This window comes from Tursiops truncatus, chromosome 17 (genome assembly GCF_011762595.2).
Source record: "Tursiops truncatus isolate mTurTru1 chromosome 17, mTurTru1.mat.Y, whole genome shotgun sequence".
Classification (NCBI taxonomy): domain Eukaryota; kingdom Metazoa; phylum Chordata; class Mammalia; order Artiodactyla; family Delphinidae; genus Tursiops; species Tursiops truncatus.
The window spans coordinates 28,053,326-28,080,622 of NC_047050.1; the positions used below are offsets into that span (position 1 = coordinate 28,053,326).

Genomic DNA, 27,297 nt, shown 5'->3' on the forward strand with positions numbered 1-27,297 from the left:
AGGCAGGAAAGCCCCTCTGGAAGCCCTTCTCTCTTTCTTTCCCTCCTCCCTCTCCATCTCCCCGCCTTCGTATCAAGCACTATGTCTTTCCCGAGTTCAAACAGTGAGAGGACTCGCACCACAGGACTCAGCCCCGCTCCGAGCGCCCCCCCCACTCGCAGCACCTTCGTCCTCCCTTCTCGGGCGCCTTCCCTGCCCGCCACTTCCCCCTGGCGGACGAGGCCGAGAGCGCCCTGGCCCCGGGGTTCAAGGGCCCTCCCGGTCCTCCGCGGCCCCCGCCCTAAGCTGGGCCCCCGCCAGCCCCACGCAAGCTCGCTCGCCCGGCCCGCTCCCTCCTTCTGCTCGCTGCCCCGCCACCACTTCTTCTGCCTGCCACCCCGAGGGACCATGGCGAGGTTCAGCTGGGGATACGGCGAGCACAATGGTGAGCGCCTTCCGCGGATGGGAGGGGTGAGGGAGGGGGCTCTGCGCCGGGGACGGCCGAGGGGGACCGCCCGCTTCCCGGAGTCCGCCGACCGCACTCTGCCAATCCACACTTGGCGAGAAACTTTTCGGTTTGTCTTTTGAATGAGCAGCGCTCCCCGGAGCCACACGCAGGAAGCGGAGGGAAGGCATAGTCCTGCGTGGACAGGGAAAGCGTCTCGGAGGCTGTTGATAGTGGGGGTGAGTTGACGTGCGTTAGCCCTGTCACGATACCCCAGACCCCGAAATCTTCAGATATGTCCCCTCGCCTTCATTTGAAAAGCCGAAAACTTTCTCTAGTAGTAACTACTTATCAATCAAAGGCACCGAGTTTAGAAATCTGAGGACATATTTCAATGAATCGAGGACAAGTTTGCTTTCAGTCTTCTAAGCTCATTATCTCTACGGGGAAACAAATCATGGAAAATATTTGAAAATATACTTAAGAAATTTTAATGACTTGAATTGCAACATTGAAGATTTACGTTGCCTTCTTGTCAATCAATGTACCGCAACTTTCTTAATAGCTACCTGTTAGCTATAAAATATTTCCATAGCAACTTGCAGTTGGTTGACTGGTACTGCTGGTTTTACCAAGATTTTAGGTTCTTTCTTAGAAATGAAGTTATATTTTAAGCTACGTCTGCAGTCTGCATGCTTTCTCCTTCCCCTTCTACACATCCTTTCAGAGACTGAGGAATTAACAAAGGATCATTGACATTGTAACACGTTGGTAAAAATGTGTTTATTGATGGAACCAACAGGAATAATAAGATGTATACTTTTCTTCTTGTATATCTTAAATTATCAAAAGTAAACCATTTTTCTTGTTTTTGTATTAAACTGAACTGATGATTTTCAAATAACCATTACTTGAAATGTTTGCAAAGTGACACCACGAAAGCCTTACAGTGAATCACTGTCAAAATTAGGTCTGAGAATAATGATAGTAATAATAATAATACTTTCTTGGATTAACATGCATATTATTCAGCAGTACTGTATAGTTAATTTTATAGAAAGCTTACTTTCACAAAGAAACAGAAAAGTTTCATTTCTAATTGTAGTCTTTTTGAGGCTATGACTAACTTGCCAGTTAAAAAATGGCAGCAGGTGAAAGAGTTTTAATAATGAAAGGTATAATTTAGGTGGATTTCTCTTTGAGACTGCAATTATAATCTTACATTTTGCTAATTTTCAATTTATGTTTGGGGAAAAAACCTACAAAACAAATTTCTTTTAATTTCCCTCTCTGCTGGAATAATTTCTGTTATTGTTATTTAATAGTCACTGGGTGTTAACAGTGCCCTCACTATGATTAGGAAGGAGAAGCGTATTTTCAATCAATGAGTATTGATTACTCTTTAATATGTTTGAAAATATTGGCTCCAATGAAGTGCATCTGAAATTTTAAAAATCCATCTTAGAAATATGTGAAGGAGGTTAAGAGGTACAAACTTCCAATTACAAAATAAATGAATCACGAAGATGAAATGTACAGCGTGGGGAATAAAGTTATGTAAACTTTTTACCTAAAGTAAAAAGTTATGTAATGTCTTTGTATTGTGACAGATGGTAAGTAGACTTATCATGGTGATCATTTTGAATTGTATAAAAATATTGAATCACTGTGTTGTGCACTAGGTACTAACATAGGTAAATTATGCTTCAAAAACAAACAAACAAACCTAGAGAAGAAGAGATCAGATTTATGATTACCAGAGTGGGTGGGAAGGGGGAATTGGATGAAAGTGGTCAAAAGGTACACACTTCCAGTTATAAAATAAATAAGTACTAGGGATTTAATGCACAACATGCTACATATAATAAACACGGCTGTATGTTATATATATAAGTTGTCAAGAGAGTAAATCCTAAGAGTTCTCATCACAGGGAAAAAATATTTTTTCTATTTCTTTGATTTTGTATCTATATGAGATGACTGATGTTAACTAAACTTATTGTGGTAATCATATCATGGGGTATGTAAGTCACATCATTAAGCTGTACACCTGAAACTTACATAGTGCTGTATATCAATTATATCTCAATAAAATTGGAGAAAACCTAAGAAAAAAATGAAAATTTGAAAACGTAAAAAAAAAATTCATCTTAGAAAAGCCATTAACAAGGAGTGATTTTGTATTTCGGCTAAGAATTGTAGGACCATTCCCTGCTTTTAGATTCAATAGCTTTCTGAGGACCACACCTTTAAGTAGATCAACTTTGGCAAAATCCTATTGGAAATGTGTTGTATCCTGACTGGGCAAGTTTTGTTGCTTGCCGGTTTAGACTGGCAAGAGCAGTGAATGAGCAGACAAAAGGAAACTTTAGCTGGGAATAGTAGCAGTGATAAAATGGAACATCAAGAAATGAGGCATTGGAAGTGGTTACCTTCACAAACAGCTTACAACTTCTTCCACAAACCTTTGACAGTTTTATTAGTTTAGTTTAGGAAATGTGACAATCACTGAAAACTACCTATCTCTATGGATATTCAGAAAGTTCCTGAATCAATGGAAGAACTTCTGTATATCTCTATAACTATGTTTAAATGGGTTTAACGTTGCACATAAAAGGCAAGGGAAAGGAACCTACCATTATGGTTAATAGATAATATTGACTAACGCAAAGTGCTATTATTTTTATCTTATTTTGTCTTGCCTCTGCTTTTAAAAATAGTTCTGGTTATAAAGGACTGGAAATAGGAGCATAAAGGAATTAAGAGGAGAAAGATGCTCTTTCCTGATTGGAAAAAAGTTAATATGACATATGTGTTGCATACTTGAAATCTGATTCTCATTAGGTTAACTCATACTTGTGGGCAGTGAAATAGAACATTTTTTTCACATGAAAAAAGGACGAGATTGTATACAAAAAGAGTGTTAGAAAGGTAAATGAAAGTACTTAGTAAATAAGGAAATGCAATGCCTTTTCTGTAATAAGATGTAACGAAGGACTTTTGATGTTCAAGTTGCTTTCAAGTCCAAAGTGTATGATTCATAAGAGAACAATTTCTAAGTTATGTGTGTGGTTATGTATTCATGCTATGACTTTTTTGTACCTGAAGCATATGTAAAGGAAAGAATTTATGCTTTCTCTTTTGCAAAGAAGAAGAGTAATAAGGAGCGTTAGATTTAGAGATTGAAGCTGTTGATAATTATGATATATTTGCATTTCTTGAAATTTCATTCTAAATCTTATCTTTAAAAAATATTTGTTGCTGTTAGTAACAAATGCTTAATTCATCGTCATGCTGTGTCATCTTAGTTAGTACTTCAAGAAAGCAAGTTAGTTGGTTAGTGGAGTAGGGAAAAGCTTAGTCAGCAGCCATGCTCTACAGACCTGGTGGAGGTGGTGTAAATTACAGGCAGAGTAGAGGAGGAAATAAGAACCTCTAACCTGTAAAGTCTGTAGACTGGCTTGGAGCTTACTTGAAGCTGCAACCTGGCTGTTGATTTTGAGAGGCAGAACTTGAATGAGTCTCCCAGAGAAGTGAGAGTATACAAGGGAATTGTCAGTTTATTGCTTCACCTCAATTTATCAAACATGTGTTCGATTTGGGAACTTGATGCGATTTTGACTTTGTGAATGAGGACCAGGATGCCAATTGTACCTTGTATTGGAATTCATGTAATATTGGCAAAACAACCCTGGAAGGACCTTCTGAAACACAGAAAGAGAGAAATAAATTGTTGCCTGACTCTACTGCAGAAAACCAACAATATTACATTTCCTGACATGGTGCAGTCATTTTATATGTGAAAAATTTACATATTTCCTTAGTTTGCCTGTTGCACATTCACAGGAAATTGAGCTGAGAACTGGGTGACATGTGAAGATACAGTGAGTGATAGAAGTGGGGAGAGCATTTTAAAGAACTACACCCTTTTTTGCTACACAGCTTTCTCAGCTCTGTTAGTTCTTTCAGCCCATAAACCTGACCTGTGGAGCTCTCACAGATCATTCTTGGAGCTGAGACTGAATCTCATTGTTTTCAACGATGAATTGTAGTGTTGCTTTTAGTTCAGTAGAAGGCATTTGTGAAGTACTTTTAACATGCTCTTTTGTCTACAAGGGTGAGTTTAATTCTGAAGATGAATTAAGGCAAACCAGGAAGTTTCCATACCTATAATAAAAGCAGTTGGTCTTGTAAAACAAAACAATTAGATGTTAAAGTGCTGAGGGTAAAGATCGTATTTTATTAATCTTTGTATTTTCTTCAATGTCAAGTACAGTGCATTGCACTCAACAAGTATTTGTTGAATGAAATAACTTATTCCGTCCTTTTCTTTTGGTCCTATATGTTAAAGGTCCTATTCATTGGAATGAATTTTTCCCTATTGCTGATGGAGATCAACAATCTCCAATTGAGATTAAAACCAAAGAAGTGAAATATGATTCTTCCCTCCGACCTCTTAGTATCAAGTACGACACAAGCTCAGCTAAAATCATCAGTAATAGTGGCCATTCCTTCAATGTTGACTTTGATGACACAGAGGACAAATCAGGTTGGCTTTTCTTTTTTTTCTTGGTTGGGGTGAGGAGCTTGGTTGATTGGATGGCACATTCTTATCTTTCATATTTGAACTACCTATGCACTGTGTGTCCCTTATTAGTACTTTGCTAGAACTTAGAGTAAAAGTTTTGTTTGATTAGTTCATGGAATAATGTCTTTCACACGGTGAATAAATAATAGACCAACCAAAAAAAAAACAACTAGTTTATTTGTTAATTTAAAAACTGAGTGAAGTAGAAAAGAGCATTTCCTTTTAAAATGAACATTTAATCCTTATTCAAGTGTACCTCCTGCCCAAAGAATAGATGATATCAAGTTTAAAAGTAAGATTAAAGAGAAGATCAGAGAGAATCATATTTTGGAACACTTTTTAAGGCTTCCGACAAATTATTTTTATCTTAAGTCTACTATTAGGATAATGCTGTATTTACTCTATTAATGAAAAATAAATTTTAAAAATCCTTAATTGGAAGAAAGTCTTCACTTATTCATTAAGCTCAGATTTAGTTTAGTAATAATATCTTGTGTTTATGTAGTGCTATATTGTTAGCAAAAATTATAAGCCCATTACATTTCTTCCTCATATTTGTTAAATTCATATATGTGATTCGCTTTCATCAGAGCAATTTAAAAGATGCATAAGGAAAGATGAACACATGGTACTTTTCAACTTTTGGGTGGGTGGAGAAGTAACCTCACTTTTTACATATATTAAATTGTCTTTCCTTCAGACTCTCAGTTTTATGAATCTGTATTAATAGATATGGTTGATGTGATAGTACATTATAAAAGTAGTCCGAAGTTTCTAAGTACAAAGTTTATACCACCCATAATGGTAGTTTGATACTGTTTATGATCTCTCAAACAAAAAACTGAGGCTATCCTTTCCTACTTTTAGAATAAGAAATGATTAGATTGTACTTCATCTAAAACTTTCTCATAAAAAACCTTAGTCATAAAAAATTCTTACTTTAATTTGCTCAGTGATGATCCTGGTCTTCTCTCTCTCTCCCTCTCTTTCCCTCTCTCTTCCTCTCATTTTCCCTCTACTTTGGGTTAATCAGTGGAATTAGTTTGTCTGTGTTTCCAGATTTGACGCTGTGTCCGTGATGGGTAGTGTGTGCCCTCTCCCATAAGCAAAGGTCTCATTTCTATCTAGATCACAATGAAATTACCAGGGTTAATTGAAAATATCCATAAAGTACTTAGTATTCCTCTGAGACAGAAGCTACATATATATAGGTCATGAGTCTCATTCTTCTGTCTCAAGATAAATGAAGAGAATGTTTCATGGTAATTTGGGGGATTAAATTAATTAAAACATAGAAACCACCATGGCTAAAATAAATTGTTGCTGGTTTTTCTTTTTCTTTGGTACAAACTATAAAAAACACAAAGATACTTCTGTAACAAGCCATTTTAACTTGAGTAAAACAGTCTCCATTTTATAAAGAAGCCATTCTTACCAAGGTTAACTCTCAATCCCACCAGTCAAGAGACCACAGGTGTGAAACCTTCCTCATGGTCCTGGCAGGGCTTCTCTGGCTGGGCAGCTGCACAACCAGTGGTTAAGCTGTGGGGAGCCACTCCTCAAAATTTTAATAGTCCTTTAAAAAGCGACAGGTAGATGTGAAATTCACACAGGAAAAAATTCATTAGAGATAACTCTCCAATTGGCTGTAGCAGACAAGGGTGTTCTCCCCCTAGCTTCTGGTTTTTCGGAACACAGACAAGGTCCCCCCTCCCTAGGAATCACACCTGACTGGCCCCGTCACCCCTCCTGTGGCATCCCAGGCCTGTCCTCTTACAGAACTTCCCACATTGCATTGTGACTGCCAGTTGGTTCTTTCCACTCAGCTAAAGGCTCCCTGTGAGCAACAGCTGTGTCTTACTCATTTACCTAGCCTGGTGCCTGGCACACAGAGGGTACTCAATAAACGTATGTTTCAGTTAAAAGCATTTTTTTGGTATGATGTTTCTTGGAGGATATGGACAACACCATGGTATGGCATTAGGGTACAGAATGCATTAGTATATGTAAGTGAAGTCCTGATAGAATTACAAACCACCAGAAATCAATTAATATTTACCGTTTGACACCTAAATAGTTTGAACATTGGTGGATTATTCATAGTTTGAACATGTAATTTTTAAAGGCTGTGGTACTGATTTTTAAGTTTTAATAAATGAAATAGTTCCTGACATATAGTAAATACTCAATAACTACTAATAACTAGTAATAAAAATAATAATAAATAATAATGGTCTGTGTCCCTTCTGTGGATAAGATATGTTGTGCTGAAATTTTAAAAAGATGTCAAAAGGAAGGAAGATGCTTTCTTGCTAAGAAAGGCCTACTAAGAATGCTAGTAACTTGATGGATTCAGTGACTGTTCTTTAATTTTCATCTCTAAAAATTGTCAATTTCTCAGTTATAATCCTGTTATCTAGTTCTAGGTAACTGCCTGAAGTTAAACAAATGTACAAGATCTTAAATTATATATTAAAAAAGAAAAAAACAGAAAAAGATGGGGAGTAAGCATACCTTAGTTGTGTGATCCATGCCCCGCCCCGCCCTGAGCCAAGATATACAGGAAACTAAATTGGCAATCTGTGACAATGATGTATTATAAAACTTTATTATAATTATGTTTCCTTCTATAAGTTTCTTGAGGATAAGGATGGCCTTGCTCATTGTGTACTTAGTATTGAACACAGTTGCTGGCCCATTATAAGCTCTAAAGAATTGTTGAATGAATGAGTGATCAGAGAGTAACTTGGAGTGCACATGCTCAGAGCAAAGGAAGCCAGAAGCCAGACTAATGAAGACTGTCCTGGCTCTGAAAAGAATTCAAGCCCCAGTAGCTAGGACCATTCCTATCTTCATTCTCTCTCTCTCTCTCTCTCTCACTATAATCCTGGCAGATCTGTGCTCTTTGTTCTTTTCCTAGATTCCAAGCAAAATATAGATGTGCTGTTCATTTAGTTTTACTTCAGAGAACTCTTTACCATACAGTGATCAGTCCATGACTTTTATTAGATTCACAAGTCCTAAGACTATGCGCTTTAGTGATGCTCAGGTCACTTCAGTAGCATCCTTACAAACTGAAGTTTGTGGGGGAGTGTTTCTACAGGTGAGGTCTCTTTCTTACTTTATGTTAGTAACATTTATTGATCCGGGAACTGTCCTAGGCATTGGGTATACAAGAGAATGAGATCAATTCTGCCTTAAAGGAGTGTGTATCCTAGTGAGATAGACAGTAAATGCATGAACAGACAAGTGTTTTGCTTTCTAAATGAATTTTTTTCTGATTTTGTTTTGCCAGCCTTGCTTATCATTTTAGGCAGCTGACTACAGTGTAGTTTCAGAAAGTGAGTAGAGTAAGCAAATTACTAACAATTAAAAAAAAAGTTAAGTTCAATAGAGTAATGCATATGTTCCTAGTTGGTCTTTGCAGCATATAGCAAATGACAGATATCCTTTTACTAAGTTATTAAAATTTTCTCAGACTTTAAAATTAACTCTGGTTTCTTGATCTCTGTAGATCTCTTATATGAAAGTTTTATTTGGAATAGACTTTTTTTAAAATCTTAATGGAGGGATACGTGAAGTATTTTATATATATATATATATATATATATATATATATATATGCTAAGTGTGATTTTGGAGAAATACTTACTAGTTTTCAAACATAAGATGGAAACAATATATATTTATTCATCTAGGTTGGAAAGTAAGATGAAGAATTTGACTCTTTAAAACACTAAATCATCCTCATTAAAAAATAATTTTTGTCACCATTATTCATTTTATATCATAGTTTAGCTGTTTAGTTGTTTTATTATAGACCATCTCAACGTTGGCGATTCACCTTGGTATTTTGACTCATTTTTTCCCACTCTGTGTTTCTTTGGTAGAGCACTGCTCCAGGAGAATGGTCTTCATGGTTAGACATTTGATCATAGTCCCAGGTTGGATATTTTAGTTAAAACACTCCAAGTCCAGATATGTAAAGAGTAAGGCAATCTCTGTTGCTTAACTAAGCAGAGCTGTGCTAATCTGGCTTTAAACCCTGGATTCAGAGCAGGCTTTCCAGAGATCAACCAGTACTCTTGGATGTTTCCCTAATAATGTGTGTGTTTCTTGGTATCACTTTCTTTCTCCTGAGCCAGCTTGTTTGCATCTTCTCCCAAAGTCAATTCCACATTGATCACTCAAGCTCTCTAAGCTGCTTTTTATCTGTGAAGGAATGACTTCAAGGTTCAGCTCAGGTCTTATTACGCAATAGCGAGGGGAAAAGAGACCCTAGAGCTGTTGATTTCTTTTTGTTTGGAATGCCACTGCATCCATGCTATATGGAGTCAGGGAAATGAGCCTTTTAAATTAATTTATCTGTGAATCATCTTTGAAACTGTTTGTTTAAATACAAATCAAATATTTTATTCATTCCTTCATCAAATATTTATTGTGCATCTCCTCTGTGATGGTTACTATGCTAGGTGATGGGATGGGTACAACAGAGACCCGAGCAGATGGTCTCTGCCCTCGTGAACATTGTTCCGTGGGAGAAGAAACAGTACAATTTTCTGTTTGTGACAGAGTGACAGAAGAGCAAGCCCTAGAGTCTGGTGTAAGTGGTTCTCCCTTCTCTTTTATTTTTCAGAGGGCTCTGAACATAGCTATTTTTATTTATTGTAAAGAAATCTGGATGCAAATGAATCTAAAGGAAGCCCCAACCATTCAACCTTACAAAAGATTTTATTATATACACTCCCATTTTTTTTCCTTAGGCAGTTTCAGGAATTGTAGAAGTTAAAGAACATCCAGTCCAATCTCTTAATTAAACAAACAATCACAAATATAGACAAGAAAGCTGAAGCCCATAGAGGCTTAAATGAGTTTTGAAAGGTGGCATAGTTTAGTAGCCAAGCTGGGACTATTCCCACATCTGCTGATTCCAACTACTATATCAACTCTTAATTACTGATGTTCAACTTCAGCCGAGTCAAACCAAGTAAGGGAGAAATGAATTCAGTTGTACTGGTCAATACAGATGGCAGTCTGGATCATTCTTTCTCCTACAGTATAGCTCAAAGAGGAGTGTGCCTTAGTCAAATGTATTATCTTGTCTTTTTTGTTGTTGTTGTTTGTAGAAAACTGCATGTGATACCTCTTAACATCTTTTGCTTCTTATATAAGGTGCATCATTCTTGACAAATTTTGAGATATATATATATATATATATATATATATCTTCTGAAGAGGAGGGTAATTTAAATCAAACTATTGTTTAAGGCTGCACCATACCAATCCATCACTTAATCCTGTTGGAATGTCAATGAGAGATTAGCAGTGCTTTTGATGTAATCAGCATGCGATGCTTCCACATCTTCACATATCCTTTAAAACATGCTCAATAAAGATTAATTGGGAGGAGACAGTTTAGGACTATGTTTTCTACTAAAAAGCTTTTCTGTGTACTTAATATATGATTCTATTCCCACGGTTTTAGAGATCATATGTGTTGAGGCAAAGTACTAAAATATACTCTGCCAAAGTGACAAAGATTTGATGGATTATTTTAAAAGTGTTAATTTTGTCCTGTATTTCATGTTTCCCCAAGAAGATAGAATTCAAGTATAAAAGACATGCTTACTTTGCCAGTTTTTGTAGTAATCATAACAGCAATAAAATAGTAATAATAGCTAACGTGTCCAGCATGCTGACTTTCTGCCAGGCAGTGATAAGTACTTTGTGTTCAATTTTTCTTCTGTTTTTACAACAGCATCAGGAGGAGGTAACATTACTCTCTGGAGGTTATAGACAGGAGAGCTGAGGTTTCAAAGTTAAAGGATTTGTGCAAGATGACACAGTTAGTAAATAAGGTGTGAGCCCCAGGACTCCTAACGCTGAAGCCTGTTCTCTGACCATATTGCTAGGCTGCTCTACCGTGTTCAAGATGGAGCTCTTAGCACATCACATTTTTATTTAGAGAGACTGACATTCTCCATTAAACAGAGCAATTCTTTACCTCTACAAACTCCCAGTTTCTGCTACTTTTAACCAGTGTGTCTGTTTTGATTTACAAGATATTCCATAAAAACCTGTATTGTGGACTCTTTAACCTTTTAAAATGTTTGTTTTTACTCCTCATATACTTAAAAGTTGTATTCCTGTCAGCCATCTGAATGACATTTATAAAAAATTCCTTGAAGGACATGGAGATGTTGAGTGATCCAGGGAGATGCTGTGGGTTGTGACAGGATGTGTAATTTTTTTTTTTCTTGCTGACAATTTAAAATGTATTGATGTTTAGTTCTGCGTGGGGGTCCTCTCACCGGAAGCTACAGGTTACGACAGTTTCACCTTCACTGGGGGTCCACCGATGATCACGGCTCTGAACACGTGGTGGACGGCGTGAGATATGCCGCAGAGGTGAGCCCTCAGACTTGTATTCATCATTCAGAGTTTTTCTATGTGATGGGATTTTGGGGACACAGAAGACAACTCTCCTTATGCCAGATTAGGTATCTCAGTGGCTGAAATCACTCTATTCTGTCAGCATGAAAGTTTATCAACATGAGAGCCACACGTTTGGCCCTTCTGAGTCTTAGAGATTAAGGTTTTTGTGCCATTTTAGAAATGAATAAACTGGAGACTTAGAGAGACTAAGTAACTTATCCAGCTAGGAAGCAGTTGAGATGGCTTGAAACCCAGGTCTGTCCAATACCAATTACAAACTCTGTTGTATTTCCTGAAAAACCAGTGAGAAGGGAGAGAAAGAAACATTTGGTTTAGGCCCAACTGTGTACACATTTGGTCCAGACACAAATATATACTAAGATCACGTAAAGTCCGTATAATAGAGTTAATAGTAAGTGGCCAAGTTCCTCGTAGGGAAAAAAAGTAAAGTCACAAACCCTCCTAAACTCTACATTACCTCTACAACCCCAGGTATTAAAATGGAGTCTCTGTTAATTATTCAGGTCGTTGGTAAAGCAGAATAGGATGAAGTGTTCATTGACTTGTTTTTTTTCCATTGGGGAGTGAACTTCTTTTCCTTATAATCATATTCATTAATAATATTCTACTTTTTCTAATCCTCTGGTTAAAGGACAAAGCATAATATACTTCAAGCTTTAAAACAGTTAAATATTGGGCTTCCCTGGCGCAGTGGTTGAGAGTCTGCCTGCCGATGCAAGGGATATGGTGTGGAGCGGCTGGGCCGTGAGCCATGGCCGTGAGCCATGGCCGCTGAGCCTGCGCGTCCGGAGCCTGTGCTCCGCAACGGGAGAGGCCACAACAGTGACAGGCCCGCGTACCGCCAAAAAAAAAAAAAACAAAACAAAAAAAACCAGTTAAATATTGCTAACACCCAGCTTTATCATGAGATGAAAGTGAATTATTGTGTGACTCAACCAAAGCTACTTATGTGAAAATATATAATGTGGCTTGTGAGTCGCCTAGGCAAGACAGAGCAAATGTTACCAGGCAAGTACAGTTTTTCTTCATTTTTCTTGTGATTACTGACCTGTGGAGTTGAGACACTCTTTTATAGCCCTGCTGTTCAGAGAGATTCAGCAAACAGACTTCTTTCCAGTTTTATTTTTCTGTTGACTTATACATCTGCTCTCTGAGACTATCAACCAAAACGTCCTTTTTGCCTACTAAAACACTTTTGCTTGAGGCCAAGTGCTTAGGGTATGGGACCTGCTCTTTCCTTGGGGTGGAGGAATAAAATCTACATCCAAAGTGGACAAAAGATGCCAAGAATGTACAAAGCAGAACTCCTGAATCTGTACAGTGTCTCAGTTTATATCACCTACTGAATAGTTTTCATGTTTGCTTTCTAAAGTTTCGTGTTCTAAATTTGACATGTTCTAACTTTCAAAAGCTTTGTGCAGATTAAGAGCTGGCTTTGGATCACTGAACTGTAATTTTCCTAAGCCGCTTAGGAAAATTGGTCACATTGCTTTATGTTTACACCTTCTAACTTCATAAACTTCAAAGTATACTCTCAGAGAGGTTGACTCTGAGTTGGCAAGTGGTTTCCTGGAAAGGGCCCTCATATATCCTGAAATTAGTCAGAGGCTCAGAGTCCTTACTTGCAGAGCAAGGGCCATCTTTGTAGGTTTTCCTTCTTGAAGAAGATGAAGCTTTGACTGGAATTTCACACTGTTCTTTAATGTATGTTTAAGGCTATTTATTTCATTTGTTCATGCATGCATGCATTCATTCATTCTTTTAATAATTCATTGAGATCCTATCATGTCCCCCATCTTGGCCCAACTTACTCGTGCTCATCCTGAAGGGAGTGATGGGAAGGAGGAGGGATGGGTCAGGAAACACTTCCTCATGGAAAAGGCTTTACCCAAACCTGAAGCAGGAGCAGGAGTGAGCCAGGCAAAGGAGAGAGCGCCTGCATAGACTCATGTGTGAGTACTGGGGCTGGGGAAGAGTATAACATATTATCACATATTTGTAGAACAGAATGGCCAGTGTGATTAGAGCATGAAGTAGAAAGGGGAGAGTTGTCAGGGGTAAAGTTGGGAGGCTAGAGGCATCTCATCTTATTAAGGTAAGTCACGTGAGTATTGCAAACTTTATTCTTAGTGCAACAAGAAGCCACTTATTGGCTTTGAATCAGGAAGTGATCATATACGTGTTTTAAAAATATCATTCAAACTATAGTTTGAGAATAAATTGGGTTGAAGCAGGAGTGGATAAAGGGAACCAGTCAGGAGGCTTTCGGGAATTTTCCAGGTAATAGGACATAGTGCAGCTGGAGGGCTGGCTGGCTGGAAGTGCCACTTCAGTGGGGTGATTGGTGATTACTTGGGGTTGAGGGTGAGGGAGGGAAGGAGTCAGTGTTTCTGGCTTGAGATAGGAATGTAACTGGAAGAAGAGGAAGTCTGGGTCAGACCTCAGGGTTGGTGGGTGTTCAAGGTCGACAATAAACAAATAAATAAATTGGATGTGGTAAGTTCTTTGATAGGAACAATACCACATGATCTGGTAGAGTAACTGGGTGCTTAAGAAAGGCCTCTTTGAGATGATCAGTGAATTGAGACTGAATGACCAGAAGAAGCCACTCTGAGGAAATCTAGGGAGATCTTTCTGGTAAGTGGGAACAACAGGTCCAGGTGCTCTCAGGAAGAAATGAGGTTGGCATGTTCTAGAAGACAAAGACATTGGCTTCCAGGATTGGAGTTAATGAGAGAGGAGATATTATTAGCCATGTTCCAGAGAGGCCTGCAGGGGCCATACCAAGTTGGTCTTTGGGGGGCTTGGTGAGCAGTTTGGAGTTTATCTTCATGTAGCAGGACAAAGACAATGGAGGGTTTCGAGCAGGGCAATGGCATGCTCTGCTTTATATTTTATAAAATATAGCTAGCTGCTCCGTGGCTAAGAGTTTGGGCAAACATTGAAGAAGCAGGGAGACAAACTAGAAGGCTATGAACGTGTTCACATGAGCGATGATGGTGATTTGTACTATGGGGTGGTGGAGATGAAGAGAGCTAGACGAATCCATATGTTTGGGGGGTAAAATCCATGGGATTTGCCAAGGAGAAGGATGTCAATATTGAAGGAAGGAAAAAGAGGAATCTAGAAGCACTCTTAAGATTTTGGCTTGAGCAACCATGAGAATGGTTGTGCTATTTGCTGAGATGGGAAAGTCTAGGGAGGAGCAGGCTGCAGACAGGAATGAACTGTTTGGACATGTTAAGTTGGAGAGACAACTATAGATATTCTAGTCTCGTGTTCAAATAGGCTACTGGATACAAACCTGGAGTTTAAAGAAAAGGTCAGGGTGGGAGATGGAGGTATTTGGGAGTCATTTGCGTTGGGTTTCAGGTTCAAAAGGATCCCTTTGTGCTTGGCTATCATAAGTGATTCCTAGGGGTTGTTTAGTTTTTCCAGCTACTTTTGTACCTAACTTCAGGACTATCATCAAGTTGTGTCCTCTTAAAAAATAAAAATATGGGGCTTCCCTGGTGGCGCAGTGGTTGAGAGTCCGCCTGCCGATGCAGGGGACACGGTTCATGTCCCGGTCCGGGAAGATCCTACATGCCGCGGAGCGGCTGGGCCCATGAGCCATGGCCGCTGAGCCTGCGCGTCCGGAGCCTGTGCTCCGCTACGTGAGAGGCCACAACAGTGAGAGGCCCGCGTACCACAAAAAGAAAACAAAACAAAAACAAACACAAAAAAACCCCACCCACATTTAAAGCTGTAACCTATAAAAATTTAATTTGGAGCCTAATCTAATGATTTGTGACATTACAGATATTAAAGTAATCTAAATCATGAAAGACTTTATCCCGAGAGTCACCTATCTACAAAAAGTAGGCTAATAGTTCACTGCATATTTGGAACTTTATCTGATTACAATTTATGCCAAATACATAATGAGTGTATTAAATATGTAGTTGATAGTAAAATTACAATTTCAACATTAATGAGCACATTATATGAAGCAATAGTATGCAATTTAAAAATATTAAAGTTGAAAAATACTATTATTTAGAAATTGCTTTCCAATAGGGAAGAATCTTATTTCCCTTTTGTTTTTTTTTTTTGTTTGTTTGTTTTTTTGCAGTACGCGGGCCTCTCACTGCCGTGGCCTCTCCCGTTGCGGAGCACGGGCTCCGGACCCGCAGGCTCAGTGGCCATGGCTCACGGGCCCAGCCGCTCCGCGGCATGTGGGATCTTCCCGGACCGGGGCACGAACCCGTGTCCCCTGCATCAGCAGGCGGACTCCCAACCACTGAGCCACCAGGGAAGCCCTTATTTCCATTTTTGCAGTGGCTACTATAACTTCTTGTCATTCAGTTCAAATCACTGTGGCTGTCACTGTTAGAAAATGTGAGTTTGTTGTTTGTTTGAGTTTTAGTTCAAATACAAATGCTAATAAAGCTGATATCAGTGGCTCTGAAGATACTGCTGCCAGTTAAGCAAAGTGTGTGGCAGAGAGAAGGACTTGTTTAAAAAAACAAAACATTTTTCTTGCTTTAGTCTCCTATAATATTTCAAACAATTGTTGTTTTTAACCAGTGGAAGGATATACAGATAGATTCATGTCTCTTTAGTTACACATTCATTTTCTAATCCGTTGGAGTTGTGAACATAAAGAGGGCATTTCACATCTTTCTATCTCTTTGGTGTCATCTCTTACAAAGTGAACTATGTTGGCAAGGAGCCACTTAAAACAACTTCAGCATACTTTCCTACCTCTCCCTTACAGTGGAACATCATCTGTCTCATGTGAGCCACATGAATTTTGTTTCGTCATCCAATGTTTTCAGGCTTTGTGCCTCTCCCAGCTATCTGACATCAACATAGACCATGGCACCAGAAGAATCTGCTTCTGTATTTTCCATCTAGTTATGCCACAGTCTTCCTTGATTGTTTGTTAATGGTGCACTATTTTATAGTTTTATAGTTCCCAGTTTATGGTAACTCTTATTTATCTAGAAAGCCTCCCATATTAGTTGCCTGTGAGATGTGAAGTTATATTTAAAGGAAGGGGTAAAAATATTCATTTGAATATACTACATTCTCTCTGTTACAGCCAGAAAGCTGATTTGTGCATGAAACCTTTCATAAATAAGTGTTTCCTCCCCGAGGTGCCAAAAGGACTCATTTGAAAGAGATCTTATCTGAAGTCCATCCTTCCTGGAGGGTCCTTGGACAACATGGCTGAGTCATGATCTTGGCCAAGTCATTTGGGTGCCTGCATTGCCCTCTGGATTCTATCTCAGTTTGTCCTTCCCTTAACCAGGAATGAAGACCCTCTAAGAGTGGTCTTCTGCCTTACTGTCATTCTACAACCCTTCACGCTTGTTTGTGAGTCTGGAATACTGCATTGTTTACTATTGTAGGACATTTAGGACACCTTTGGAAGTTGTGAAGTGGGTGAAGCCTGTTTTCTAGAGTTCCAACTCCTTGTCCAACTCCAACTCCTTGTCTCTTCCTTCTTTCCACCCCCCCCCCCCATCAGTAGCACCAGTTGCCTCTCATTTTCTTCCTCAGATGCCTCTGTTTACAAGACCCTGAAGCCTCTTTTTCCCTCTTAAAACTTGCTCTCAACAGAGGATCTGAACATATTCTTAGAAGTTAGAAAATGTGTAAATACCGCTAAAAATAATTACCCCTAAGGAGAATTTGCATTTTCAAGCCATAAAAAGTCTTAAACTGCAGTGATGAACATCTGACTGGCAGTTTCAGGAACAACTGGCGCTGTTCTCAGCAGCAGGATTGTCCCCAAATACCTACTGTGTGGAGTTTGACTTCTCCACTTGCCTATGACCCTGCGCTCGTGCGTTGGACTCAGCCGCCAGCTGGGGTCTAATTGAAGGCTGCACAGTTGCAGTCCCATCTGTGGACATGGGGGAGCCCTGAGTCACTTGGGAGCAATTGTTGGAGATTGTTAGGGCTAGAGAGGCTTGACAGGATGCTCCAGAGCCTTCTAGTGATGTGGACTTCAGCACAGTACACCACAGACCAAAGTGACATGGTCCTTCACCTGTGTACTTTAGTTTTTAGACAAAAGTAAAGAGGAGGATTCTGGACATTATACATATAAGTGCACAACACCAGAAGATCTATATAAATGTTTTATTTGTATTTATGTTTTTAAGGGTGTTTAAAAAAAAACATTTGAATTATGTTGCGTTCCTCCCTTTCAGCTCCACGTTGTTCACTGGAATTCAGACAAATACCCCAGCTTTGTTGAGGCAGCTCATGAGCCAGATGGACTAGCTGTCTTGGGCGTATTTTTACAGGTGAGAATCACTAATTTCATTTTGAATAACTAGTCAGCCATGTTGGATAAAGGGTTTCAATCATGGGGTAGACGGTCTACCATTTTTTAATAGTAAACTAGTTCTAGGTTTAATGTTTTCCTTTTGAAGTGAATTTTAACGTTTTGTATATTATTTTATGGTTCATCTAAGGGCCCAGAACTACCCTAGGAACATTGTCTTATGAAACGTCTCATTGTCCATTGATCATTTTTTTGTGAATAGCAAACGCAGATGCAGCAACAATAGTAGCAGAAGTAACAACTGAGATCTTGAGAAGAAAATCTTTATAATAGGCTCTTCCTGACTGCTCAATATTTGGAGATACAGGATAGGGTAAAATTCAAGTTCCTCATTCTTTTTTTTTTTTGGCGGTACGAAGGCCTCTCACTGTTGTGGCCTCTCCCGTTGCGGAGCACAGCCTCCGGATGCACAAGCTCAGCGGCCATGGCTCACGGGCCCAGCTGCTCCGTGGCATGTGGGATCTTCCCGGACTGGGGCACGAACCTGTGTCCCCTGCATCGGCAGGCAGACTCTCAACCACTGCACCACCAGGGAAGCCCAAGTTCCTGATTCTTGAAGCACTAGTTTGACCACAATAGTATTTTGTCCCAAACACACTGACCATTTTAAAAGATTCTGTTGTAGTTTCCTTTGTCTGATATCCACAGGAGGTATCACTGTCATAATACCTGTGGGTGGGCTGTGCCGCTCAACTCCCACTGCGACCACATTCCTTAGGGTGTGCACTTTTGATATGCCCCTGACTTGCGTGATGTTGATGTTGTAAATCGTTGCACTGGGACAGGGGGAAGCATGGGGCAGAGCAGAGACTGGCATGCATAGCAGCAGCTCCTTTTTTCGGTCCTCAAGTCTGGTGGTGGCCGTGAGATCCAAGTGGGGCAAGGCATTATACTTGAATCCCAAGGACTTAAAACCTTCAGAGAGATTCAGGACACCCCAAATAAATGAAAAGAAGTATATATATTTTTCTGAAGGATTCTCCTCATGATGATACATTCCGTTGATTCAGGACCTCAAGTCATTTTAAGCTGAAAGTGGGAGATGTTTTCCTCTAATGTTTTGATTGTCACCCATAGTTGGTTTGGATCTAGGGTCTGAAAGTCACATCTGGTTTAATAGTGCAGGTGTTATGTAAGAGTTTCCTAAGCAAAGTTTCTCTCGAGAGAATCTGTACCCTGAACATTCATAAAGCTGACAAATAAGAAGCTGTTACTGCTAGTTTTGGAATCGAAGTTATAGTTCAGCCAAGGAGCCCTGTAATATTATCTTGTTGTTTCGATTTTTCTGGCGTGATAAGGCTGGCAGGTGAAAGAGAGCCTCACTATAGAACAATCACTGTTTGTTTGTTCTGGGCTGGCTTAGGTTTTTTTTTTTTTTTTAAAAAAAAGAATTTAAAAATAGTGACTGAAATGGAGTGATGCAGACCTGATGTGCTACAGTAACCATTTCTTCTGAAATGTTGTGTTTTCAGATTGGTGAGCATAATCCCCAACTTCAAAAGATTACCGATATTTTGCATTCCATTAAAGAAAAGGTAAAATTAATTTCTATTTACTAGTGACTAATATATTCCTTGGTTTCTCCTGAATTCTCTTATCTTCTTTTAAAAATTTAGACTTTGACATAGCATATGCTGCTGGCTTGGAAGCAGGTTTGGAACATACTTGACCAATAGAACAGAAGTAGTTTATTACCACTTATCTCTTGAAAATTATGAAGGGGTCTTAAGTTATCTAAAACAATCACTAATGCATCTATTTTTGCATAATTAGTTTCTTTTGTTGGAGTTTTGCAGCGTAAGCCTTTAGTGGCAACACATTTTAAAGACCACTTACATTAAAAAGTAAATCTTGAGCTTCTTAAATAAATCTAGGTGATGCGCTACTTCATCTTAAATTTTTAGATTAAGGCAGATTCTTTTTTTTTAAGATATGAAAAGCAGATACTAAATAATTCCATGAATTACAGAATTCCGGTGAAATAATATTTCAATGGATGTATGTTTTTTTGAGGTCTGTGTAAAGCTTTCCCATTGTAATTTATGGGAATTCTCTTTTCTTCCTCAGGGTAAACAAACTCGATTCACAAATTTTGACCCATTATCTCTGCTTCCTCCACGCTGGGATTATTGGACATATCCTGGTTCCCTTACAGTCCCACCTCTTCTAGAGAGCGTCACATGGATCGTTTTAAAACAACCTATAAACATCAGCTCTCAACAGGTATATCGCTTTTTCCACATTGATCCTGATTCACTAGAGGAAACTGGGCTTAATCTTGTGTGTGTGTGTGTGTGTGTGTGTGTTTTCAAACCCTGCCCTCATTTCTGCTGTTGTGAAGCCTGAAATTAAGGCTTTACCTTTCTCTTCATTAGTCAGATGGGTGGTTGGACCAGATGAGATTTATGTCCCTTTCTTATTTGACCTTCTATGATTAGATGATTTCTTTCCCATTTCCTAGAAATGCAATGTGCAAACAGGCACGGATGGAAGTGAAGTGCCACTTTAAGGGCTATACTTGTTTGTTTTTATTTTCTTTTTTGTGGTCTGAGATATTAACAGTCTGGGATACAAATGGGAAAATCAGGAGAGAAGCTTATCTCAAAAGGTGATAGTCTCCTTTTTGACCTCAGTCCCTGGACCTGCCTCTCCTACAGATCTCACATTTAGAAAGGGAACGGTGAGAACAGCCTTGGGCATAGCACCCTAAGAAATATGTGTACTTGTTAAATTTAAGAAGTCCATCTGATCTTTTGGCTTTTATTGACAAAACTGTTGTGAAGCTGCCTGAGGGGCTTTAAGCATTTGCTAAGAGGCTGTGGGTGGCTGCCTGTACTCCTCTTGTGAGGACATTTCCTCACTGGTTCTTCTGATAAATGCTTATAGAGCCCCCATAGTCAGTCGGTCAGTCAGTCTCGGAATGTCTTTGATGACTCTGGCCAGAGCTGTGAACCCACCCTGTGACTGACGAATCTGCCAGGTGGATGCTCTGTGCTCTGGGATGCTATACCTAACGGGTTTTGTTTTGTTTTCTGTTTCAAATTATATGCTGCAAAATCTTAGTAAGAACATAACCTAGTAATTTTTGCATCTAATAAAGTACTCCTGTCCTGGGCTGGCCCACCTGCCTAGTGGATTATATCTTTCGTCCAATCAAAGACTAGAGCTGTTTCACCTTTACAAAGGTCATATCAGGTAACTTTTCCCCTTGGGGTGTTGAACATATCCAACTTCTGTCGACCTTGTCTTTAGAATGAAAGCCAAATAATAATCTGGGGCATACGTATTAAAACACTTTATAAAAGTCTGGGTAGAAATCCAGAGCTTGACTGACACGGAAATTCCTGTGAATTTTTTCCATCATAAATAAGGTGAGTTGCATCATGAGAAAAATGACCTGTCACAGATTCAGTGGCTTTATTAATGGGGTTCATTTTCCTCCCCTTCACGTGCTAAACTGTTTACTTTTACATTCTTTTATTAAATTTGAATAGGTTAATAGTGAGAGTTAATACATTATAACATCAAGTTAGTAATATTAAGGGAATCATGTTTTCCCTTATATTTCAAGAATTTCTTTATTCCTTAAAGCTGGTTGGAAAATAAGTTTTTTCAATCCACCTGTGATTTGGAAAACAATATATATCAAAATATATATTTAGTTACTTAAAATACATAAAGTTAACCGAATCAAAAATAACCCCCTGCAAGTTTAGGAATGACTGACTGCCTAGCTGTGAATTCACTACTGTATCTTATTTGAAGCTCAATTCATTAATGTTAATTATTAATGTGGTTTTTATGCAGTTAGAGTTTATAAAATAATAGCTGTATTTTAGAGCTTTAGTGTGAGTGGTAATTCACTTTGAGGCATTCACTTAAATCTACTGTAGCAGGAACACTTTCAGACATTTTATTTTTAACCAGATTGAAATGATTATCTGAGTAATAATCCCAATTATTATGATGATTATAATATCTTAATAATCCAAATTATCATGATGATTATAATATCGTAATAATCCAAATTATTATGGTGATTTTAAGATTTAAAGAATGAAGCAAAAGATATTTTAAGAGTCAAATCCCATTTGAACCATGAGAAGAACATCAGAAAATGCCCAGTTGAGAGACATTCTCAATATACCTGATCAGTAGTCCTCAAAACTGTCAAGGTCATCAAAAACAAGGTAAGTCTGAGAAATTGTCATAATCACGAAATGCTCAAGGAGACAAGACAACTAAATATGATGCCATTTCCTGATAGGATCCTGGAACAGAAAAAGATGTTAGGTAAAAACAAAGGAAATCTGAATAAAAGATGGACTTCAGTTAATGATAACATATTAATATTGGTTCACGACTTGTGAAAAATGTACCATACTAATGCAAGATGTTAATAATGGGAAACTTTTGTGTGCGTCCTTAAAAGTGAATGAAAAAAAATAAAAGGGGAAACTGAGTGTGGGGTATCCGAGAACTAATTATTCTATTTTTGCAAGAATTCTGTAAATTCAAAACTGTTCTAAAATAGAAAGCATATTTTAAAAATCCAAAGCATGAAAGGGTTGATAAGATTATTTAGTTGCTTAACTCTTTTATATAAAGTAAAATGAAAATGTCTTTTGTGTATACCATTGATTTAAGGATTACTTTTCAAAAGATAATTTTTAATCTCAATTTTAGCAGCTCTTTATTTTAGAAACCACTGCAAAATAGTATTTTTTATTTATTTTTCAATTCCACCGTATAATGTCATTATCTGTGAAGATTAAATCCTCTTTTTAGTAAGTTGGTGCCAATTTTTTTCTAGGTTTTTTTCCTGCTGCTATTTCTTGCCAAGTCATTGTTTGACCTAAAGGGCAAATCAGATGGTTTTCGTTTTCTTTTTCTTGATCCAAGTCCATTTTTCTCCCCAAAGAAAAAGAGTCATTTACGGGAATGCTTGATTTAACTGCCAGGCCAGTAAACAGATACACTGTTTTTTGCTACTTCTGATAACAGATCTGTCATTCTTTGGAAGGCTGACTTCTCTTGCCAAGTCTCTTTGGTTTATGCCAGATTATCTATAGTGGCTTACTGACCTGCTGAAATTTGATGTGCAGAATACTTGGCTTTAATTCTGTACTCCTTTTTAAAGAAATTTTTTTTCTTTTTTTGTTTATTACGATATTTGCATACAATAAAATTCATGAATTTTAGTGTGCAGCTGATGATTTTGGTTATTGTAACAACCACTACAATCAAGACATAGAGTGGATCCCTTGGCTGAAAAAGTTTCCTTGTGCCCCTCTGTACTCCATCTTCTTCCTTGTCCATGGCCCCAGGCAACCACTGAGATGTTGTCACTAGAATGTTATTTTAAAATTTTATTTAAATGGAATCATATAGTACATAAACACTCCTGCTCCTCCTTCAGGTTTGGAGTTAAAGGCCTTTTCCAAGAGGGAGCATTCAAAACAATCTGACAGAGTATTTTCTCTCAGTCTGTGGTTTGCCTCTCATTTTTTTTCACTATATCTTTTTTTTTTCTTTTTTTTTCGCGGTACGCGGGCCTCTCACTGTTGTGGCCTCTCCTGTTGCGGAGCACAGGCTCCGGACGCGCAGGCTCAGCAGCCATGGCTCACGGGCCCAGCCGCTCTGTGGCATGTGGGGTCTTCCCGGACGGGGGCACGAAGCCGTGTCCCCCGCATTGGCAGGCAGACTCTCAACCACTGTGCCACCAGGGAAGCCCTTCACTATATCTTTTGAAGAGCAAAAGTTAAAAAGTTCTTAATCTAGATGAAGGTCATTTTATCAATTTATCTTTTATCGTTTGTGCTTTTGGTTTCCTGATAAGAAATCTTTGCCTAACTGTATACCACAAAATACTTTTTCCTACTTTAAGTAATAGTTTTAGCTTTTACATTTAAGTGTTCTATTATTTATGAGTTAATTTTTATGTGTGTTGTGTCCCATTTTCTTTCCTTCCGATATTCTTTTTTTTTACTTGATGTACAGTTGACTTACAATATTATATCAGTTTCAGGTATACAACATAGTGATTTATTATTTTTATTGATTATACTCTACATAAAGTTATCACAGAATATTGGCTATATTCCTCTGTGCTGTACATTACATCCTTATAACTTCTTTATTTTATACCTGGTAGTCTGTACCTCTAATACCCTTCCCCTATATTGCCCTTCCCCAAGCCGTCTCCCTTCCGGTAACCACTATTTTGTTCTCTTATCTTGAGTCTGTTTCTGTTTTGTTATATTTGTTCATTTGTTTTATTTTGTAGATTACACACATAAGTGAAAACATATGGTATTTGTCTTTCTCTGACTTATTTTACTAAGCTAATACCCTCCAGGTCTATTCATGTTGTTGCAAATGGCAAAATTTCATTCTTTTTTCTGGCCAAGTAATATTCCATCACACACACACACACACACACACACACACACACACACACACACACACACACACACCCCACCCCACATCTTTTTTATCCATTCATCTGTTGATGACACTTAGGTTGCTTTCATATATGATATTCTAATTATGCAAACATTTGACCTTTTAATAACATCTAACAGGTTCCTTCCAAGGTTCTATTAGTTTGAAATCTTTTAAAAAATCTCTGTTCTTCACTGTGGATAATTTCTATTGATCTATATTCAAGTTCATTTGCTCTTTCTCTGTCATGTCAGTTTGTTAATTTTATCCAGTGAATTTTTGTTTTAGAAATTATATTTTTTAGATCTAAAATTTATACTTGATTCTTTTTTATTATTTCTATTTCTCTGCTGAGACTTCCCATTACTCTGTTGAAATTTCTCACGCACTAAAAAGTATGCTGTTTAACGTCATATAACCCACAGGTAGTTGAAGTAGCCACTTTAGAATCCTTGTAATTTCCAAATTTGGGTAATCTTGAGTCTCACTTTGTTGATTTTTCTTTATTTAAGAATGTATTCCATTTTCTTGAGTCTTTGTATATTGAGTAATTTTCTATTGCATTCTAGATGTTACGAACATTAAATTGTGGAGATTCTGGATCTGTTATTTTTCTCTGATGAGTACTGTTTCCTTTGTGTTGGCAGGTAATTTTCTTGGCTGGGCTTAAGTTGCAGATTTTCCTTCTTGCGCAGTAGCTTCAGTCTCAGTACATGTGTAGTTCTTGGGTATGAGTTTGGGGATCCTCTCTGTTGCTCTTTCCTTGCAAGACAGGTATGCCCCATAGCAGCTCTATGCACCTTGCAGACTCCACCCTGTCCAAGTGAAAAACTGGAGAGACAGGAACTCACTTGAGGGCTCCCATATCTCCAAGTGAGCATGAAGTCCCCATCTATATCCCTCTACTTCTGTTCACTCTTTAGTACCTGCAGCTAGTTGTTTTTTTGTATTGTGTCTGGGTTTCACAATTGTCTTTTTCTACAGGAAGGTTGTCTGCAGAGTCTTAGTCCAGTATATCTGGAATTGAAACTCTAATGTCCTTTTTTAATAGTAAAATTTTTTATTTTGTAATTAATGATAATTAACAATCTAGGAAAATTTCCCTAACTTCTGCATCTTCAGACTATGTGTGAATTGAGGAAAGAATTCATTCACTTGAATATTAATTTTGACTTACTATATAAAACTATCTAATTATCTTTGAAATTAAAGTTTTAAATTTTAGAAGACAGTATAAGGTCAATTCTAGAATTGTTTAATAATTGCCAATTTTTGCAAGGCATGATGCAAGAGGTATAAACAAGTGTTAAAAAGGCCCTTGTCCTCCCGTAGTTTATAATCTAACAGAGGGGATAAAATAAATGCATAAAAAACTGTAACACAGTGGCTTTGCTTGGTACTGTAAGAGAATATAAGGTGTAAGGCAATTTCAGAAGGGGAGAGACTAGTTTTCAGTGGAGAAATCAGGAAGAGACTTCATGAAAGAGCTTACATTTGGGTTGCTTCAAAAAGTGGGGACAGGTTGGGAGTATAAAGGAAAGGGGTATTTCAAGAAAGAATAGCATAAATAAAGGCAAAAAAGAGAAGTGCAAAAAATATGTGGGCAACTTTGTACCTGTGGTTGTCAAAATTGAGAGTATGCAAGAATCACCTGATGAAGCTTACCAAAATGTGGAGCCTTGTTAGAAACTCTGATTCAGAAGTCTGGGGGGGGCGGGGGTCCAGGAATCTCAAGTTTTAAGAATCACCTCAAAATCTTTTCATTCAGATGCTCTTGGACACCCCTTCACAAAAGTGACCTAGAGTGGGACTTGTGTGTGGAATAATAGAAAATAATCTAGAAGGATTAGTTGGAATTGGGTGGTCAAGAGGCTTGGAAGCCGTGCTAACAATTTTGTTTTGGAGCCTTAATAGGGTTTGAAATGTTATATATTTTAGAGAAATATTTTGAAATGTTTACACCTGAAATGATATGATATTTGGAATGTGCTTCAAAATTATACAGTTTGGGCAGGATTCACAGATGGAGAGAGAGAATGGGTGAGAGTGTGGATGAAACAGAATTGGCCACGTGTTGATGACTGTTGAAGCTGGGTGATGGTTTATTATGTTACTCTATCTACCCTTCTGTATATCTGCCAGTTTCCATAATAAGAAACAAATAAGAAGAGATTAGGGGAAAATGGAAAAAAAAAAAAAAGAAAGAAAAAAAGAAAAACACTTACAGATACAGTGTAGTGCTGTGGTTAGTGCATGGCTTATTTGCCAGATGACTTATTTATTGAAATTTCCTAACTCTCCCTCGAGTTCCTCATGTTTAAAATGGGTATAATGGTATATTATAGATAGGTTTGTTTGGAGGATTAAATGTGGTATGTAATATAAAACACTTAGCATAGTACGTGGCCCACCATGTTCTATAAGAGAGAGCTTATTTTTATTGTTAGTCAACTTCGGCAGGCAGTGGAGAGCTAGTAAAGACATTTGAGCACTAGAGTGACTAATCAAAGCTGTTTACAAAACATTAGAAAAGGGTATTTCTGCTTACTGGGGTCACTACAGAAGAAATTTAAACTTTCAGTAGTAGAGCCAAAGAAAACAGCAAAACAGCCTTCACCCTGAGCTGGGGAGATTCTTGCCAGGAGCTGTTTAGATACTGAGTTAGCCTTAGTGACAGAGGGACAGATTTTCTGCCTAAAGGAAGCCAGAGGCCTGGTGAGGGTATGACACTGATAGGAGCCAATCTAAGCAGAGCCTAGCAGATCAGGGTCTACCTAGCTGGGCTAAGGGACCAGGAGGACGATCCAGCACCAGAAAGGGAAGGGGTTTGATGAGACATCAGGACAGGTTCAGAGACTCTTACCAAAATGAGCAGGCTGGTCAGAGAAAGATCTAGAGTAAGTTCTAGTTCTAGATGGATGAGGCTAAGGTGTTGCAGAGGTAGGGAGCCATGATCAATTTGCAGAGGAGTCAAAGGGGGATAGGGGGATAAATAAAGCCAAGATCTTCAGAGGAATAGGCAGTTTCCCTGGGAGGCTAGTTGTG

At 38.3% G+C, this 27,297-nt stretch overlaps 1 protein-coding gene across 2 annotated transcripts in view; it reads left to right on the top strand.

Annotated features, from left to right (window-relative positions):
* The first annotated feature begins 298 nt into the window (after positions 1-298).
* CA13 (carbonic anhydrase 13) overlaps positions 299-27,297 on the top strand; it is a 31,280-nt gene continuing 4,281 nt past the window's right edge. The window contains exons 1-6 of one of the 2 annotated variants that reach the window (XM_004320540.3): positions 299-424; positions 4,776-4,973; positions 11,302-11,420; positions 17,672-17,767; positions 19,281-19,343; positions 19,876-20,031. In XM_004320540.3, the coding sequence (XP_004320588.1) occupies positions 388-424; positions 4,776-4,973; positions 11,302-11,420; positions 17,672-17,767; positions 19,281-19,343; positions 19,876-20,031 (669 nt within the window). In that variant the 5' untranslated portion in view covers positions 299-387. The remainder of the gene's footprint in view (positions 425-4,775; positions 4,974-11,301; positions 11,421-17,671; positions 17,768-19,280; positions 19,344-19,875; positions 20,032-27,297) is intronic. The other variant, XM_019926312.2, reaches the window with a different exon arrangement.